This window comes from Felis catus, chromosome D2 (assembly GCF_018350175.1).
Source record: "Felis catus isolate Fca126 chromosome D2, F.catus_Fca126_mat1.0, whole genome shotgun sequence".
Lineage (NCBI taxonomy): Eukaryota > Metazoa > Chordata > Mammalia > Carnivora > Felidae > Felis > Felis catus.
The window spans coordinates 73,499,787-73,518,700 of record NC_058378.1 but is presented as its reverse complement, the minus strand read 5'-3'; the positions used below and the strand labels follow the sequence as shown (position 1 = coordinate 73,518,700).

Sequence of the window (18,914 nt, the reverse complement as noted above, 5' to 3'; positions counted from 1 at the left end):
TTGAAACAAAATGCCTTAATTAAATTGAAATAAATTGAAATTTGATTTAATCCAGACCGGTATTTTATCTTAATTCTTCTTATATCATCTGTTATAACTAGCATTTTCCCGTGCTGCTGGCTGTAATCCAGGCATCAGGTCTTACTTAACGTAACAAAGTCTATACTGATGTTTTATTTTAAGTTCTCTTATATTATCAGTTATAGCTAGGATTTTCCCAGGCTGCTGGCAGTCATCCAGGCATCAGGCCTTACTTTAATAAGTTTAATATTAAAAAAGTGTAAATAAAACCTTACTTAATGAATCTTCTAATTGTTAGTTCACGCTGTGAATGTTGATGAATATGGAAGACAGAAATACACTTAATCTGTCTATTGTTTAAAAATCCAAGACACTCATTTGACTGCTGTTAAAATAACTGTTTTTATATTTTGCCTCAGCTAAATAAAGAAAATAAAACATTGAAAAGAATCAGCATGTTGTACATGGCCAAGCTGGGACCAGATGTAATAACTGAAGAGATCAACATCGATGACGAAGATGCCAGCACAGATCCAGAGGGTGCCGCGGAGACTTGCGTCTCCATCCAGTGTCAGAAGCAGATCAAAGGTGGTATTCTTGGCTCAGTCACCGAGCATATTTTTGATAATGTTTCTCAACCCTGGTTGTACGTTGGAATCACTGGAGAACTTTAGAACTTGGGTTCTGCTTCAAGACATTTCTGATTTAAATGTTCCAGGGAGTAGCCTGGTTTGAGAATCACGACAGGACGTGACATTGGTGTGTTACGACTTTCTTGTTTGGGATTAGGCGCTTTTGAAAGTACTGTCTTGATAGAAACAGCTAGTCTGTAAAACTGCTTAAAAACATGGACTATAGGGGCGCCTGGGTGGCGCAGTCGGTTAAGCGTCCGACTTCAGCCAGGTCACGATCTTGCGGTCTGTGAGTTCGAGCCCCGCGTCAGGCTCTGGGCTGATGGCTCAGAGCCTGGAGCCTGTTTCCGATTCTGTGTCTCCCTCTCTCTCTGCCCCTCCCCTGTTCATGCTCTGTCTCTCTCTGTCCCAAAAATAAATAAACGTTGAAAAAAAAAATTAAAAAAAAAAAAAAAACATGGACTATAGTTAAGATATTTTTGTTAAGTGAAAGAAAGAATGGGGCCACCTGGGTGGCTCAGTCACTTAAGTGTCCAATTCTTGACTTTGGCGCAAGTCACAATCCCAGGGTTGTGAGATCAAGCCCCACATCAGGCTCTGCACTGAGCCCGAGCGTAGAACCTGCTTAAGATTCTCTCTCCCTGTGTCCCTCTCCCGCACTCACGTACATTCTCTCTAAAATAAAATTTTAAAAATATGCCTTAATTTTATCCATGATTATATATACACATAATTATATGTACACGTTGTTTATGTTAATGATATAGGAAGGCCGTCTGGGGCTCAGTGGCTTCTGGGGCATTTTAGCCTTCGGCGCATGTCAAAAGCAATACTCGTTAGTTTCTCGGGCAGATAAAACTTCAGTTGCAAGTAGGAAGAAAAAAGTAAGAAGAAAGCCATCCTTACCTGACCCTCCACCCCCTTAATCTAAGACAGAATAATATTGATATGGTTGGAGAAGGCGAAGAAATGTCTAGGATTTTCTTTTGTTCCTTGTTTTCCCTTCTGTTAGGTCTTGGATGATCTGGTCTCTTGTTCTTCCTTCAGGATTAGCCACCCAGTGGAGACCGTGATTTTGAAATAAGTGTCTGAGAACTCCTTCAAGCTGGGTTCATGTAATAGTTTGATTCCATTTGTAAATAACCCCAGAGAAGGTTTTTTTTTTTTTTTATTGTTCTTGGAGAAGGGTAAGAAATTAAATGCAGTTAAAAACCAAGTCACAAAACTGTAGGCCTGAGTATCAATTTAAGTACTTGGTGCTAAGCTGTGTATATATATTTTTTAACATTTGAGTGGTGGAAATAACTTTCATCTAATACCAAAAACATTTTCACTTACAGTTGCTGATATTTCCATCTTGGTAATCCAGTCGTTAAATCCCAATAATCAGAAATATGAAATAACTTAAGAAACCATGCACCAAAAACTCTGGAGAGAAAATTACTAGAATTAACCCTTTTTCAAAGAGGTTGTATTTTGAATCACTTCAAATAGTATTTGAGGGCTATCCACTGGCAGCAGGTCAGGATTTTTTTCTGCAAATGAAAATCTGCAAATTATCAGCTGCCCAATTGTTTATTCTATTGTATTGTGACGAGAGCCTATGGCCATTTTAAAATAAAGAGGAAATTAGTACAGTGCCTTAATTTGTTTCCCTGAAATCTTAAAAAAATTTACTTCTCAAAGGCCAGGTAGTTTTCTAAAATATGTGTTTGATAGAATGTAAAGAAAACATGATCTAGTATATTTAAGGACATGGTGAGATCATGAGATATACAATTATTAATAACTGTGGCTGTGTACGGGGGCACAGAATGAGATTTCCATTGTTCTCTGCTTCTTCATTTTTGTTTTAATTGTTAAATAACCTTGACCATAAGCTACACGTGCACTGGCATTTTCAATTCTTTTGACAAGACTAATTTCTTCTTTTAAGAAGAAGTTCATTGATATTGTTTCCCCCTTTATTTTTGCTTTGAACACGCAGAACTTCGAGATCAAATTGTATCTGTTCAGGAAGAGAAGAAGATATTAGCCATCGAATTGGAAAACCTCAAGAGCAAACTTGTAGAAGTAATTGAAGAAGTACGTATCTTAGGCCTGAAGGGCAAGCCTTTTGGTGTTTTCAGGGCATTGGAGACCGGCTACGGTAAAAAATTGCCTTTGGGAATTCATTTCTGACACGAGAACCGTGTACTAATCTTAATCTTCTCTTCTACCCCCTGTTTCAAACATACAAAACACCGTAGACAAGAAGATCGTGAACATTCGTATCCTCACTACTTAGCTCAGTAAATAAAGCACCAAAATAGCAGTGAAGCTCTCCCTTTGCCCCCCGTCTTTCGCCGTGTGAGACAGATTTGTAAGAATGGCACCTGCAGTTTAAGTCCTCCACTTTATTGCTGCTGGTGAAGAAGTGTGTTGCTTCTCCTTCAGCTGGTTGGCCGAGTTGGGCTGTCCTTGTGTGCCTCCAACATAAGCACACGTGATAGGCGGTAGAATGGGTTCAAGTGGGTGTTTGGAGAATCTTCTTATTTTTCCGTGTGAATGGTCTTGAGGGACAGGAGCACATAATTGCCTTTCTCTGCACGACGCTTCGAGGAACTGCAGTCTTGATTTAGCTTGTGTCAGTGAGTGGCTCCCAGATTCTGCAGCCCAAGCTTCCAAACCCACACACTCCAGCACCTAGCTGTCCCTCCGGTGGCTTGCAGGTAATGCCAAGGCCTCGATCCGTGCAGTGGGCGGCCTCATCCAGTTACCTAAGTTTGCACAACGTATCTGACCGTTTTCTTAAGGGCCATCATGGGAGACATGTTGGGAAGCAGTGGCCACCAGTTTCAGCCTCGCTCCGGTTTCCTTACTGTGGCAAGACATCCTCATGAGAGGGAAGAAGGGTGATGATATTTTAGAAGTGGGATTCCTGTTGGAGATCTTACACCAGTTACTAATTCAAACCAAAATCCAAAATCTAATTTATACTAAAAGCAACCAGTTCACAGGCTCTGGCATGCTGATTGATTCAGTCCTTTTCCAGGACCACGATCTTAGTGTGTTTCTTAACTGTAACCATAGGAGAGAGACACACACATTTTGATGTACTCTGTTCCTCAATTATGATTATTTACTGATAATCCTGCCTCCTCCCACTTAGAAGTGTTACCGGAAGCCCTTTCGGAAGTTATTTTTGTTATGACTATTTCAGACGTGTGGAAAGTATCAAAAACAAAATAACGAATATCCATATGCCTACTACCTGGCTTAATACGTAGTCTTGAAAATCCCAGTGGATTTCTTCCTGACTGCAATCCCTACCCTCCCTGCCCTGTTTCCCTAAACAGTTATTATTCTAAACTTGTTTTTTTATCATTCCAGTGCATGTATTTACATCTTTTGCTATAATAAATAGTATTTTGAGGGTTTTTAAATGGTGTAAATGTACCTGCTTTTTAAAATTCAATATAGCGCATTTGAGATTTATCCTCTTTGATACATGTAGCTTCACATTCTTTTTTGTTTTAATTGGTCCTATGTGATATTCTTTCCTATTGACCGATGTCAAAATTACCTCAGAAATGTGTTTTGGGGGAAGATTTTCATGTGTGTTTTACTCAAGCCCAAAGTCATCAAAGTTTAAGGTGTTTTTTTACTTAAAAAAATTAATGTACGTTTTACTTAAGCCAAATGTCATCAGAGTTTGAAATGAATACCAAAATTGAGTATTGGATCTCAGACCAAATGATTCCTCTATTTTCTGGGTGCTTTCTGGTTGGATTTTTGCATTTTAAAATATGAGCCATTTACATTGTTAGGGACCAGTGCCATTTGGAATTTGTAAATAAGTTCTCTAACAAATGTATATCCTAACTTAAATAGCTACCTTTGAGGCCTTAAGAAGGACCTTAATAAAAGCCCAACATGGTAAAGCCAATGACTGCTTTAAATTGTAGCTTTGTGTTGAATGTTGGACAGCAGGTTGAGTGTTGCACATCGCCATATGTCGTGTTTTACAATGTTGGGTGTTTCCTTCCCCCGCAATCTCACAATTTTAGGTAAATAAAGTTAAACAAGAAAAAGATGTTTTGAATTCAGAAGTTCTCGAACAGAGAAGAGTCTTAGAAAAATGCAATAGAGGTACGTGTTTCCAGTCTTTTTTCTCCGATACATATGTAATTTATTTGGTTTATGTACATTTTGTGTTGTTTTATACTTGTGCCTAAAGATTCTTGTAGCAAGAATATCTTGTAGCAAGAATAGTGTTTTTTTCCCCGATTTCTAGCAATGAGTCTCTCTCTTTTCCGTTGTTTTATCACCCACCTTAGAGTCTTGGGACTTCTAGGAAGTGCTTTTGCTTGAAGAAATTACAACCCACTTTAAACCCAAATACTATTCTGTCTCTAGGTATCCTGGGACCATGGCCATATTGGCTCTCCCCTAGTATTTATGTATTTTGTAGGTTATTTTTAATCTGAAAGAGATGAGGATATCTACATAGATACATGCAACATGATATGATTTTATTTATTTATTAATTTTTTTTTAACGTTTGTTGATTTTTGAGAGAAAGAGAGATAGAGCAGGGGAGGGGCAGAGAGAGAGGGAGACACAGAATCTGAAGCAGGTTTCAGGCTCTGAGCTGTCAGCACAGAGCCCGACACGGGGCTCAAACCCACAAACTGCGAGATCGTGACCTGAGCTGAAGTTGGATGCTTAACTGACTGAGCCACTCAGGGGCCCCGATATGATACAGTTTTAAATTGAGAGGATGTAGAAAATGGGGCAAAGTGAAAGTAAAATGAAATACTGATGCACAGATTACATGCTTGCTCTGAAGTCGTGCACATTCCTGCCTGTGTGCCTGAAATCTGGCTCTGAGCTGTCCGGCCGTCAGCATGATGAGAGGTTCATGATATGTATCTGAATCACATTAAAATGAACCTCTTGATCAGGAGAAGCAGACCTGGTCCCATGGTGAGAAGGAAATTTCTCCAAAGGCTACCATTAAAGAAAACAGAATCCTTGCTAATGAAACACAGCGTCAAGTCTCACGGGGACAGTTTTTTAATGTCCCCTGGTTTAGGACAAGAGAGTGATGCCGAAGTGGAGTTCTGCAGACACAGTTCTGAGCTTTTTGTCCACCCCCCCCCCCATTCACTCTCATTTCTAGTTCAGAAGCTACAACACTGAAAGGAAATCTTCCAGCCTTCCCTGTTGTGATTGGTGGTGGTTCTTCACCTTTGTGTCACGAATTGAGGTTTTTGAATAAATGAAGGACCTCGTAGTTAAGTGTGGGAGATGTGATAGACTGTGACATTTGCTCGGCTGTCTCCACATTTAGGAAGATAGTAATGGTCTTGACGTACTGTGCTAGAAGCAGGGGGTTCTACGAAGGTTAATCACATGGGTCCTTGCCTTCAGAGAACCCTGTATCTAGGAAGAGAGAGAGATTATGTAAATGCATGACTAGGACCAACCTAATTTCTTTCAGAATCCAAGTAAAGAGGGCCAGGACATGTGCAAATTCACTTTGTATTATGGTGCTCAGGACATAGAAAAGAGAGTCAATTATCTTGCCGGGGCTTCTCACCGCCGTCTTTGTTTTCTTCCTGAAATTTCTTTTTTTAAATAGGTTTGAAAATTATTTAGCTCTCAGGGACCTATAATTCACATCACAGACCACCACTTCTGTTGCTTTACTTGGTAGGACTTTTAGTCTTTCCTCTGAGAAGGCAGTAGATTTACGGCGTACAGAGTTTGAAATTCTATGTCATTACACGGCAAACCCGTCCTTAGTCAGTTAGGACTGAAGTGTCCTGGCGGAACGTTGTGTGAAAGGAGCCATTAAGAGAGCCTTTTTAAAGATTTTATTGATATGACTCAGCTCGGGCTTGAAAGTACCTCTCCAGAGGCAGATTGAGAGACTAGTGTGATATCTACCTATGTTGTGCCTAATTTCTAACACCGCCATCACTCCCTCTGGCCTGTCTATATCATTATTTAATAACACAGGCCGCAAAATGTCAAAAAGTAGCAAAGCTTTCACGTTGCTCTTATTTGACAGGACCTTGCCTTGGAAGATGTCTGTCCTGCATTGCTTCTTTAATTCAGAGCTCTGACTCTGGGCCTGAATGGATCTGAGCCCGTTTCTCTTTATAAACATGGAAGATACTTAAAAACAACATATATGCATATGTATATGTGCATAAATGTATACATATGTATACGTATGTATACGTATACATATGTATACATATATACACACGTGTGTGTATATATATATTTTATGTTATATATATTTATATATATTATACACACATATATATATTTTTTCCTTTTTATTCAGGTAATATACTTTTTTGGTGGAAAGTATAGATTCATGTAGGAATAGGAAAAGGGAAAAAATTTCAAGGTTTACAGTTCAGAGATAAGCGCTATTAACATCGTGTATATTCTTCCAATCTAAAGAAAGCTCTCTCTCTGTTAAATCGTTTGCTAAATGTGTTTATAACATTTATGGAAGATGAAGAAAGTATCAGCAAAGAAATAATCTCTTTACCCACTGGTACTTTACAAGCGCCCTGAACATCAGTCTCCATTTGTACCCCTTGGATTTTTATCATTTCTTTTCTTTATAATAAGTTCTACCAACTATGTAGATATCTCTAGACAGCACGTTGTTTAATTTTGCATATTTTTGAACGTTATATTAATGGTATTCCTTCACATGTGTGCTTCTGCAACTTTCTGGGTTTGTGGGGTCTATCCCTGCTGAAGGCCATTGGTGTGGTGTGTTGATTTTCACTGCTGCACAATATGCCATTCGATGTCTATACCAAAATTCATTGACCCAGTATCCTGTTGGTGGATGTTTGAGGTTTTTTCCAGTTTTTTGCTATTCCAAGTCAGACGGTCATGAAAATTCTCACAGGCGTCTCCTGGCGCACATATCCAAGCGTTTCACTAAGATCCACGCCAAATACAAGTTTATCCTCTGCCCCACTGCGTGACGCCGGAGGGCTTACTAAGTAGGTTTACATTCTGGTTAGCAGTGCATTTGTTCCCATGTTCTTCATCCTCTCCAGACTTGGTGTAACTCTCCTTAATTTTTGCCAGTTCCCTCCTTGTGAGTATAAAAAGGTGCCTGTGGTTTTACTTTCCATTTCTCTGATTACTAATGAAGATGAGTATCTTTCCACGCGTTCACTGGCCTCTCACGTTTCGTCTTCTGCGAAAGGCCTCGTCGATCTGTAGCTTTTAACAAAGGGAAGTAAGCTCATTTAAAAAAATACCACGAATGTCCTTTGGTTCAAGAAATATGCTTCTACAATGTCATTTCGATGGCAGAATCATATTTCTTGTAAATTATATACTCTACTGGTCGTCCCCCATGAAACCATCTGGATGATTTCACTGTCGTCTACGGCGATGCCGAGAGCATTCTCGCAGCTTAACCTCTGGACGTGTTCATGATTTGCTCTCTCGGGGGAATCAGTACCTTCCTAAACGTGCAAGTGTCGAGTCAGAGGGCGTGAATAGTTTTGGATTTTTGATTCACATTGCCGAGTTGTCCTCCAAAAAGGTTTGATCAATTTATATTCCAAGCAGTGATGGATGAGGGTGCTTGTGTGCCAATGCAAAGAATCTCTTCAGCACTGCTTTTCACCCATCTTCCTGATAGTCTGTGTTGTGTCTTGTCCGTTTCTTTTCCTCCTCTCCTCAGTGTCCATGCTGGCGGTAGAAGAGTATGAAGAGATGCAGGTTAACTTGCAACTGGAGAAGGACCTTCGAAAGAAGGCGGAGTCATTTGCACAAGAGGTAAGTATCCAGAGACCTAGTTTTTTCGTTTTTTAAAAAATTGTTTTAAGCATTTATTTATTTTTGAGAGAGAGAGAGAGAGAGGGCATGAGCAGGGGAGGGGCAGAGAGAGAGGGAGACACAGAATCCAAAGCAGGCTCCGGGCTCCGAGCTGTCAGCACCGAGCCCGACATGGGGCACAGAGAACCCACAAACCGCAAGATCATGACCTGAGCTGAAGTCAGACCCTCAACTGACTCAGCCAACCAGGCACCCCTCCAGAGACCTAGTTTTAAATGTTTGTTTCTTAAAGAACTTTGGAGATGACATATCAAAATAGGTTGTTGTTTTTTTAATTTTTTTTTTAACATTTATTTATTTTTGAGACAGAGAGAGACAGAGCATGAATGGGGGAGGGGCAGATAGAGAGGGAGACACAGAATCGGAAGCAGGCTCCAGGCTCTGAGCCATCAGCCCAGAGCCCGATGCGGGGCTTGAACTCACAGACCGCGAGATTGTGACCTGAGCTGAAGTCGGCCGCTTAACTGACTGAGCCACCCAGGCGCCCCCAAAATAGGTTTTGAGATTGAATAAGAGCTCACCACTTTGTTTCTAAAGATTTTTTAATATATTTTTTTAAGTAATCGGTACACACAACATGAGGGCTCAAACTCACAATCTAGAGATCAAGAGTTGCATGCTCTACCAACCGACCCAGCCAGGCACCCCAAAACTTATCACTTAAAATAAGGGAGGCGGCTATGAAATAGCATCAAGGTCCCTGATCGTGGTGTCAGTAGATCTGGGTTCAAATTTTGGCCACGTCAGTCAGTCACTTGTTGTATGACTTGAGTATTAGCCTTCTTGGGGCTTCACTTTCACTGTCTGTAAAATGGGTGATGCTTGCTAGTGGCTCAGCCAAGTGATTTCAAAATCACATGGCAGGATTCTTCAATCCTGGTACAGGATTTTGTACTGTAACATGCTGTACAAGGGAAAGAAATTCTATTTGGGGATGCCTGTAACTTACGATGAGAAGTCAGCTTGAGTACGGGATTCCTGTATATTTCAAAAAGCCCTAAGAATCCAGGGTCCATCTCCAATACCACCCCAAACAACAGTATCATGGTGTTAGTATTTCTCTTCACCTCCTAGACGGTGATCTCCTTACATAAGCTGATTCTTCCACTTGCTGTGGAACACTGCCACGCTGTATACCCATTATCTCGGCCTTTCGCCAGAATAATGGTTTTCCTCTCGTGTCAGAGATAAGCTTTGAGCTTCTCATGTTCCGACCACCCTTCGTTGACCTGTTGTCACTGGGTTTTTCATGGCCCTGGGGCTGGTTTACAGGGAAACGATGAGGCACCAGTTGGCTGAACTATAACAGCTTGTGATATGGCGCTGGTCTGCCCGAGATTTCCATCTACCTAGAAGCAGTTTGAGTCTGCCTGTGCCCTGCAGGTTGTGCCAGAAAGTAGCTAAGGAAATGTAAAACATTCATAGGTAGAAGTAACCAAGGTGTAGAAGGAAGACAAAGCGTGGGGTTATGGGAATGACATTTGAAAATCAGATTATGGTTTTGTGCAGGAGTCTTTCTGCACTCGAATGTAGCTGTGCTAGCAATGAACTCTGTAAAAGGTTTCGTCCGAGACGTCAATTTGAAATATTATGATTCATTTTATTCAGAGAGTTTAATGAAAGGTGAGTAAAAATTGTTCTCCTGTTACTTGGAAGAAGGAGAAAAGAATTGAAGTGTGTCAGAGCCCTTCGGAAAAGCTACAGCGATGTAAATAATGGCACCAGATAAACAGCCGAGGGGGAGCGAGAGTAGGGATGATGTGAAGACGCCTCCACCGTAAAACTGAAAAGGCTGGCTTGTTTTCGACCCGAATGCCAGCGTCTGATTTTGAGAGACATTTTCACTTTTACATCTGTTGTTCGTGGAACAATATTAGAATACAAAGCAGCTCGAAGAAAACTTGAAGGCCACGCAGCAGCAGAGAAGATAGACGGGAGAAGCAGGATTCCGCTAAGAATATGAAAATGAGTGGTGGACCCTGCCCTTCACCTGGTAGTGATGGGCGGAAACGCGACGCTGACCTGTGACCCCGGCACGAGGAGACGGAGGTGGGAGGAGGGAGAGCAAGGGCACTTACTGGTACCCTCAGTACTTGCAGTGGTGCTCGATGCTTTTTTATAGTATCTACATTCGACGGGCACAATAGCGAGAAGAAAACTGGTTTTTTTTCAAAATATGGTCAGATTGGAAGCCATATACCTTCCCCTTTGCACGGTTGACAGATTCTCAGCTTTTCCACAGAAAACTACTGCTCAACAGTGCATGACTTGATTTAACAAGAGAAGTGACTCTTTTGCATTTTGGTTTTTAGTGCATTTGGCAAACATCTTCAGAAGCCAGTGTCTGCGCTCATCGGGGGGTGGGGGGACTATAATGGCGAAGGAAGCAGCTATGACCCCTGCCCTTCTGGAGCTTAAGGTCTGGAGCCTTAGAATTCAATAGTTAACTTACTTCATGTTTTTAACCACAAAAGGAATGCATATACCTTGTAAAAAATACAAACGGTTCTAAAATGTGTAGAGTAAAAAAATGGGGAGTTTTCTCCACACTCCTACTTCTACCTGTCCATTAAAAAAAAGTGCATGTGGGGGCACCCGGGTGGCTCAGTGAATTAAGTGTCCGACTTGAGCTCAGGTCATGATCTCACGGTGCGTGGGTTTGAGGCCTGCGTTGAGCTCTGTGCTGACAGCTCAGAGTCTGGAGCCTGCTTTGGATTCTGTGTCCCTACCTCTCTGTGCCGCACCCCCCCCCCCTCAAAAATAAAATAAATAAGCATGCAAGTTAGTGGGTCACAACCAGAATTTCTTTTTAAAAAAATGCACATGCACGTACACACATGGGAATATTACTCAGCCATAAAGAAGAAGGAGATCTTGCCATTTGTGACAGCATGGATGGATCTAGAGGGTATTAGGTTAAGTGAAGTAAGTCAGAGAAAGACAAATATGATTTCACCTACATGTGGAATCTAAACAAAACCAACACAAAAGCAGAAACAGACCCATAAATACAGAGAACAGACTGGTGGTTGCCAGAGGGGAGGGGAGCATGAGGGGATGGAAAAAATGGGTGAAAAAAAAGGCAACATAGAAAAACAAAACAAAAACAGGACCCTCCCTCAATAAGGAAGAAACAGCCAGTGGTCTTCCTGTGTTAAGTTTTTGTGTTTTCTTCAATGTAATTTCATTTTTTTAATAGAAACAGTATTTTTTCTTTTTTTAAAGTTTATTTATTTACTTAGAGAGAGAGTACATGAGGGTGATCAGGGGAGGGGCAGAGAGAGAGGGAGGGAGAGAATCTCCAGCAGGCTCCATGTTATCAGCACAGAGCTTGATATGGGGCTTGATCTTACAAACTATGAGATCATGACCTGAACTGAAATCAAGAGTCGGACACTTAACCGACTAAGCCACCCAAGTGCTCCGATGTAATTTTAGTTTTTAATGAAAGATTTTCCTGTACTTTCTGAATATAGTTTTTCTTGCTAGTCAGTGTAGTTTTCCTTATTAGAAAGTGTGGGTGCCTCGTTCCGAGTGTAGTCTGAATATACTAGGGGACTGTGGTGTAATCGGTTCTGTTCTCCCAGACAACTCAGGTGATATTTAATATTCTTCCGGAAAGAATGAATTATATATTAATGACACAAGCTTTTCTTCTCTTTTTCATTCTTTGAAAAGATTCATGAAATTCCTCCAAAATTCTGGAATCTATGCTTGTGTGATAAGAGACTAACCTCCCTAACCCTAGCTGTCAAGTTCTTATCATAGTTAAAAGCCAAAGTCATAGGCGTTTGGTCACTAAATTTCCTTTAAACACATCGTTAGAAGGCGTTGTGTAGAATATTTCATGTTAGTGTCTTAAAGTCTAGAAAAAGTCAGACTAAGTCTTTTCACGTTACCATCGTTACCTAGGGGAATTTATTTTCTGTATGTTCTTCTCATTGTATGCTTTTACTATTTAGGGATTGTTACAGGGTTTTGAGAAAGAAATTCACATTATTAACATCCCCAAGACATAATCTTCACCTTTTCTTTTCAAAAGAACCAAGTTGAGATTATTTTTGATCATGTAAATTTGAACAAGTTTTCCCGAGTGCTGTGTAGGGAAGGAGAGCTGTGTCTTTCCCCCAAGAGAGGACGGGAGCTCAGAGAAGCAGTGCAGTGAGAGGGACACAGCCGTGCCTTGAGTGACGACGGTGGCCTGTGCCCAGCACTGTTCGTCTGCTGAATTCACCGGCTCTGTCCTGGTCGCCCACACCAACTGCTGCCTCTCTTTCTGCTGGCCACCAAGCACTCTTGGGAAAAACCCTCACTTGCCGGAAAGCCAGAGAACTCAGTGACTCTGGCTGCTATTTTCAGGCCTTCCTGTTTCCTCTCTAAGGTATTTGCTAAGATACCGGCAAAGGACCCCAATCAAGTTAAGTTTTAAGAGGGGAAAAATGGCTTAAAACATTACTGTAATAGTAATAATAGCAATAATAATAATAATAATAATAATAATGTTTTAAGAGGGGAAGATGCCTTATAACATTACTGTAATAATAAAAAGTTTTAAGAGGGGAAAATGCCTTAAAACATTAATAATAATAATAATAATAATAATGTTTTAAGAGGGGAAAAATGCCTTAAAACATTACTGTAATTCTGTAACTCAGAATAGCTCATTTCGATTATACTGCTGGTTCCAGATGCCAAACCTGGATGGCTCTTCCCTGGCACGGCGATGCCTCTGACCTCACCGTCCTGGTGCGCAGCACCTATGCGTGTGCACACACGCCCATTCCCTCACGCCTCCTCGGCACATTCCATTCTTACGCAGGAATGAGCTGTCTGGTGGAAGGCGAGTGCCAGTTTTACTTTCAAATGCCTTTAAGAATCTCAAACTCTGGGGGCGCCTGGGTGGCTCAGTCGGTTAAGCGGCCGACTTCGGCTCAGGTCATGATCTCGCGGTCTGTGAGTTCGAGCCCCGCGTCAGGCTCTGTGCTGACAGCTCAGAGCCTGGAGCCTGTTTCGGGTTCTGTGTCTCCCTCTCTCTGCCCCTCCCCTGTTCATGCTGTGTCTCTCACTGTCTCAAAAGTAAATAAAACGTTAAAAAAAAAATTAAAAAAAAAAAGAATCTGAAACTCTGAATCTCTACTATAATAACATGGGCCTGATTTCAGAGTTTATGAAACATCTCATGTGTAGAATCACCTGGTGGCTAACGTGTGGAGGGATATTAAGGAAAAGAAGCAACAGGTTCATAGAGAATAATGTCGTATTCAAAAATGTAACCTTGTGAAGACTAGGTGAATAATGTATGTAAGTTGCTTAGTAAAGCGGCCAGTAAAAATTAATGTACCTTTTCCCATTTCTTCTTGACCCCCCTAACTTAACTACTTTTATCACTGGGGAAAAGCTAATTGGTTGAAAACAAAACATTAGGTTTAGTAAATATCAGAGGAAGGAGATTAGCCAGGTGGTTGAGAGCTTAGGCCTCGAAATCAGACAGATCTTAGCTTAAATCCTGGTTTTGCCACTTTCATGTGTTCTTGGGAAAGTTGCTTAACGTCTCTGACTTCAGTTACCTTATTAGTAAAAATGAGATACTAATAGCATCTACTTGACAGTGTTGTTCTAGGGATTAGATGATGTGATACGTGTGAAATCAGCACCGTATCTATCACATAGTGTTAGTAAATTTTAGCTATTCAAGGAAGAAGTATTTAACTCATAGGATTTATGTAAGGATTAAAATAACACGTATAAAATATTTAGTAGAGTACTTGGTATAAGATAAGTTCTTGATAACTATTAGTCAAGACTATTAAGTATTAATGTATTTTAAAACAATAAAACAATGAAAAACTGAGGTATAAAATAAGACTCATTTATTGCATATATGCCTAATTGGAGCAAGGGTGAAGATCCTTGAAGACAGCATCAAAGTTATGGTTGAAATCATAGGGGTCATTACTTCTAGAATTATGATACTGTACCATTCAGCAATCATCTTTAACTTTTTAAAAAATGTTTATTTATTTATTTTTGAGAAAGAGAGAGAGAGAGAGAAAAAACACAAGTGGGGGAGGGGCAGAGAGAGAAGGAGAGAGAACCCTAAGCAGGCTCCACCCTGTCAGTGCAGAGCCTGACGTGGGGCTCGATCTCGAAAACCACGGGATCATGACCTGAGCCAAAACTTAAGAGTCAGATGGTCAGCCGACTGAGCCACCCAGGCGTCCTGCCTTTAATTTTTTTTTTTCCAACGTTTGTTTGTTTGTTTGTTTATTTATTTATTTATTTATTTTTCAACGTTTATTTATTTTTGGGACAGAGAGAGACAGAGCATGAACGGGCGAGGGGCAGAGAGAGAGGGAGACACAGGATCGGAAACAGGCTCCAGGCTCTGAGCCATCAGCCCAGAGCCTGACGCGGGGCTCAAACTCACGGACTGTGAGATCGTGACCTGGCTGAAGTCGGACACTTAACCGACCGTGCCACCCAGGCGCCCCACCGCCTTTAATTTTTTAACAGAAGCTCCACGTGCTTTCCTGTTGCTCTGGTTTCGGTTGGGGAGATACGCGAGATTGATCGGCACGTATATCTTTTTGTCCTTCCCTCTTACAGATGTTCATCGAACAGAACAAGCTCAAGAGACAGAGCCATCTTCTGCTGCAGAGCTCTGCCCCCGACCAGCAGCTGTTGAAAGCTTTAGAAGAAAATGCAAAACTTGTCCAGCAACTTGAAGAAGAGAGAATTCAGCATCAGAAAAAGGTAACAGATTTTCTTCTGGAGTCTGGATACACACCAACCTGCAAGAGAGGGCTCAATGCGGTCACCTAGATAGAGTTCCCTCCTTGGCGTTAGTGAGTCTTTCCAGTCTTCTCGTGTTTTAGAAAAATGTCACCAGCAAATGAAGTTAATTTAGTGCCCAGTTGAAGATTTAGAGCACACTATCCCAGACTTCATAATGATCTTTAAACTGTCCAAAGGACTGAAGAAACGAGGGAAAGAGAGAGCACTCGAAAAGAGCTTGGTTAAGGCCCAGAAAGCACGGTTGGGACATCTGCGAGTTGATTGTGTTTCTGGAGACCGCATACACCGGCGAGAAGTGTGTTTGTCTCGGAGAGCTCATTGGAAGGCATGGGTTTTGTTCAAAGAGGGAGGGAGCGTCCATGTTAGTAGTAATTGTCTGCTTAGAGAAAATTTCCGATTTTGTAAAACTCGCACAAATATATATGTTTAAAGACTTCCCAAGTGGTTATTTCATTTTGTTCGAGTGGAGCGATTCCAGCAGACACAGCCCACCTTCCTGCACCAGGCAGAAAAGATCGTCATCCCGGTAGGTGAGAGAGAGGAGGCGGGAGGGGTGGGCAGGCGAAGAGGTGGAACAAAGACTGTGAAGTTAAAGAAACCACTTAAGAAAAATTACATCAATATTTATACTACTCACAGCGTACCTCGTTTGTGAAGAAAAGGTTGTTGGCTGCCGTTTTGTCATCACCTGTCAAAGTCTCTCTCAGCGATAATATTGACGTTTAATCCTCGGAAGTTTCTGGAGTTTTTACAAAGTTGGTCATGAGGCAGAGTTGATTTTTTTTTCCCCCTCAGTGAGGAATGTTGGTGTATGCGTAGAACCTCCAGATGAGTGGAGAGTGGCAGCGGTTGCCCCTGGGAGGAGAGCTAGGGAATAGAGTGGGGGGGGAGAGAATTTTTTTCTTTTTTTCTTTTGGTCCCCACGTGCAGGAATTACCATTTCACATAAAGAGAGGGAGGATAAAAGAAGGGTTATGTTCATTCAGCTCGTGTTGGAATTGTCTCAGTTTTGAGAAGTCTTACTAGTTGTAGTTAGCGCATTTAGTAAATAACATGGGCCTAGAGCCAACCGAATTGACGTGAGTTGTGGGATTCAGCCACTGTATATCTACCTTGTCGGGGTAGGAAGAGAAAATAGGTGATACTAAATTTGAGCACATCGTGAATGCAGTTGTAGCAATCAGGGCTTGTAAGGCGGTTACGTTAGAATATATACTTCCTCTGGGTGGTCTTTCATGCGTGTGGTCTTAAATAGCTCTCCCCTGTCTGTGGGATCCCCTGCAGACTTCCCAGCAATCTTTTCAATGCTGTGTTGTTTTGACGATGATAAGAACAACACATACTTCATCTAATGAACAAACTTTTAAAATGCGGTACAAGTTAAAGAAGAAATGAAGATTACCCAAGAATTCCATATTTTGATACCTATCCAAGCTTTATGCAAATAGAGAATTTTATGAAGGTAGTTTAAATGGAATAATACCGTGCATACTGTTCTACAATCTGATTTTTTTTTTTCCAGCTGGTAACGTATCATCCTGTGTCAGTGTGTAGTGAGCTGTGTGATTTTAAATGGTTGTATATATAGGACCTCATTTAGTGAACACGCTATGATTCCTTAAATCGATAATATTGGTGGATATTTATTTTCAATTCTTCCCTGTTACTAAGAACACTGTAGTGAACATATTTGAATACGTATCTTACTATTTCTTTTTTTTTTTAAGATTTTTGTAAAGTTTATTTATTTTGGGAGAGAGAGGAAAAGAGAGCCTGCATGAGCGAGTGGGTGAGGGGAAGAGAGAGAAGGAGAGAGAGAGAATCCCAGGTAGATTCTGTACTAGCAGCACAGATCCTGACACAGGGCTCAATCTCACAAACTGTAAGATCGTGACCTGGGCCGATCTCAAGAGTCAAACACTTAACGAATTGAGCCACCCAGGCACCCCGTCTTACTATTTCTTTAAGGCAAGTTTTAAAAGTAGTATTGCTGAATCAAATGGTCTTTCTTTCTTTTCTTTTCTTTTTTATTTTAGAGAGAGAGAGAGAGAGCGAGCGAGCATGCATGAATGGGAGGAGGGGCAGAGAGAAAAAATCTTAAATTTTTTTTAATATTTATTTTTGAGAGAGACAGAGACAGAATGTGAGTGGGTTAGGGGCAGAGAGAGAGAGAGGGAGAGAGAGTGAGACACAGAACCCGAAGCAGACTCCAGGCTCTGAGCTGTCAGCAGAGCCCGACGCGGGGCTCGAACTCACGAGCTGTGAGATCATGACCTGAGCCCAAGTCAGATGCTCAACTGACTGAGCCACCCAGGCGCCCCCAGAGAGAAAGAATCTTAAGCCTGGGAATCGATCCCACAGCCTGGGAACTCGATCCCACAGCCTGGGAATCATGACCTGAGCCAAATTCGAGAGTCGGTCACTTAACCAGCTGAACCACCCGGGCACCCCTCTTTCTTCTTTTTTTGTTTTTTAAAGGTTTTTGATACTTGTTACCTAATTGTCCCCCAAGGGTTCTTTTTCATGCTACTTTAATGTTCTCTTGAAAATGGGTATGAAAGTAATAATCTGTTTTAAATGAATTTCATAGGTATTATTTTACCTTTTTGACCCATGTTTACACATTTAATTATCTGGGATATTAAGTCTCCAATAAATTTATATCGACTCACATAGCTGGTATTTTAAGCATTGACTGTACTCTAGGATTTGGGTGGTTTTTAGGATGGATTGGAATCTCTTTGCCATGAATTGGAAAGTAAAGGGAAACCATGATGTTTTTCCCCTTCATTTTTGCTTGACAAAGGAAAGACTGTAAAGTTCTGTTTATAAATTCCAGGTGAAAGACTTAGAGGAGCAGCTAGAAAACGGAGCACTCCACAGAGAGATACGCAACCTTAAACAGCAGCTGGGGCTTCTGGAAGAAGATAAAAAGGAATTGGAATTGAAATACCAAAATTCTGAGGAGAAAGCCAGAGATTTAAAGCATTCCGGTAAAAGCATCAAGTGGGCTCCCGCGTCTTAGCAGTCTGTGAATTCCCCACGCCCAGCCCCAAGCCGGGCCGGTAGCTAGTCCAGAACCCTTGCCCAGTGCTTGAATACGCAAGTGACTGCAGTTGAGTCGAATGGCCACTGTTCTCCAATGATCCGTGGGCCCTTAGGCCTCTTTTTTGGACTCCGTGTTCGTGAGCTTCACATACAGAATTAAGAGACAAAGATACCGCTAATATGAGAAGACCAACATTTCAGCATTTCTCAGGGCTTCAGATAGGAGTGTTCGTGGAGTTCGTACGTTGTTCATTTTAGGGCGCGTTTCTAAGAAGAATTCAACTTTAAAGGTTCATACAGCCCTCGTGTTTGGTGTCTAATTATACCCATGAACTAATACTTTCAGTATCACAGCTAACAATAAAATGGGCAACAATATGTATATTAAGTGGAAAAACTTTTAAAACACCAGGGGATATTTAAATCAAAGGATTTATTCAGTCAGTTCTAAGAAGGCTTGACAGGAATGTGTGAATTGGATTATTCCACAGGGATAAGTAATAAGTTTCTGTCGGAAGGTAGGTGATTTAAGGAGGCAGGCCATTC

General features: G+C 41.3%; 1 protein-coding gene across 6 annotated transcripts in view; it reads left to right on the top strand.

Annotated features, from left to right (window-relative positions):
- Positions 1 to 18,914, top strand: part of SHTN1 (shootin 1) — a 102,002-nt gene that overhangs the window by 39,107 nt on the left and 43,981 nt on the right. For all 6 annotated transcript variants that reach the window (XM_023240983.2, XM_023240982.2, XM_023240984.2 and 3 more), the window contains 6 exons: positions 441 to 609; positions 2,641 to 2,738; positions 4,703 to 4,784; positions 8,371 to 8,465; positions 15,132 to 15,278; positions 18,160 to 18,313. In XM_023240983.2, the coding sequence (XP_023096751.2) occupies positions 441 to 609; positions 2,641 to 2,738; positions 4,703 to 4,784; positions 8,371 to 8,465; positions 15,132 to 15,278; positions 18,160 to 18,313 (745 nt within the window). The remainder of the gene's footprint in view (positions 1 to 440; positions 610 to 2,640; positions 2,739 to 4,702; positions 4,785 to 8,370; positions 8,466 to 15,131; positions 15,279 to 18,159; positions 18,314 to 18,914) is intronic.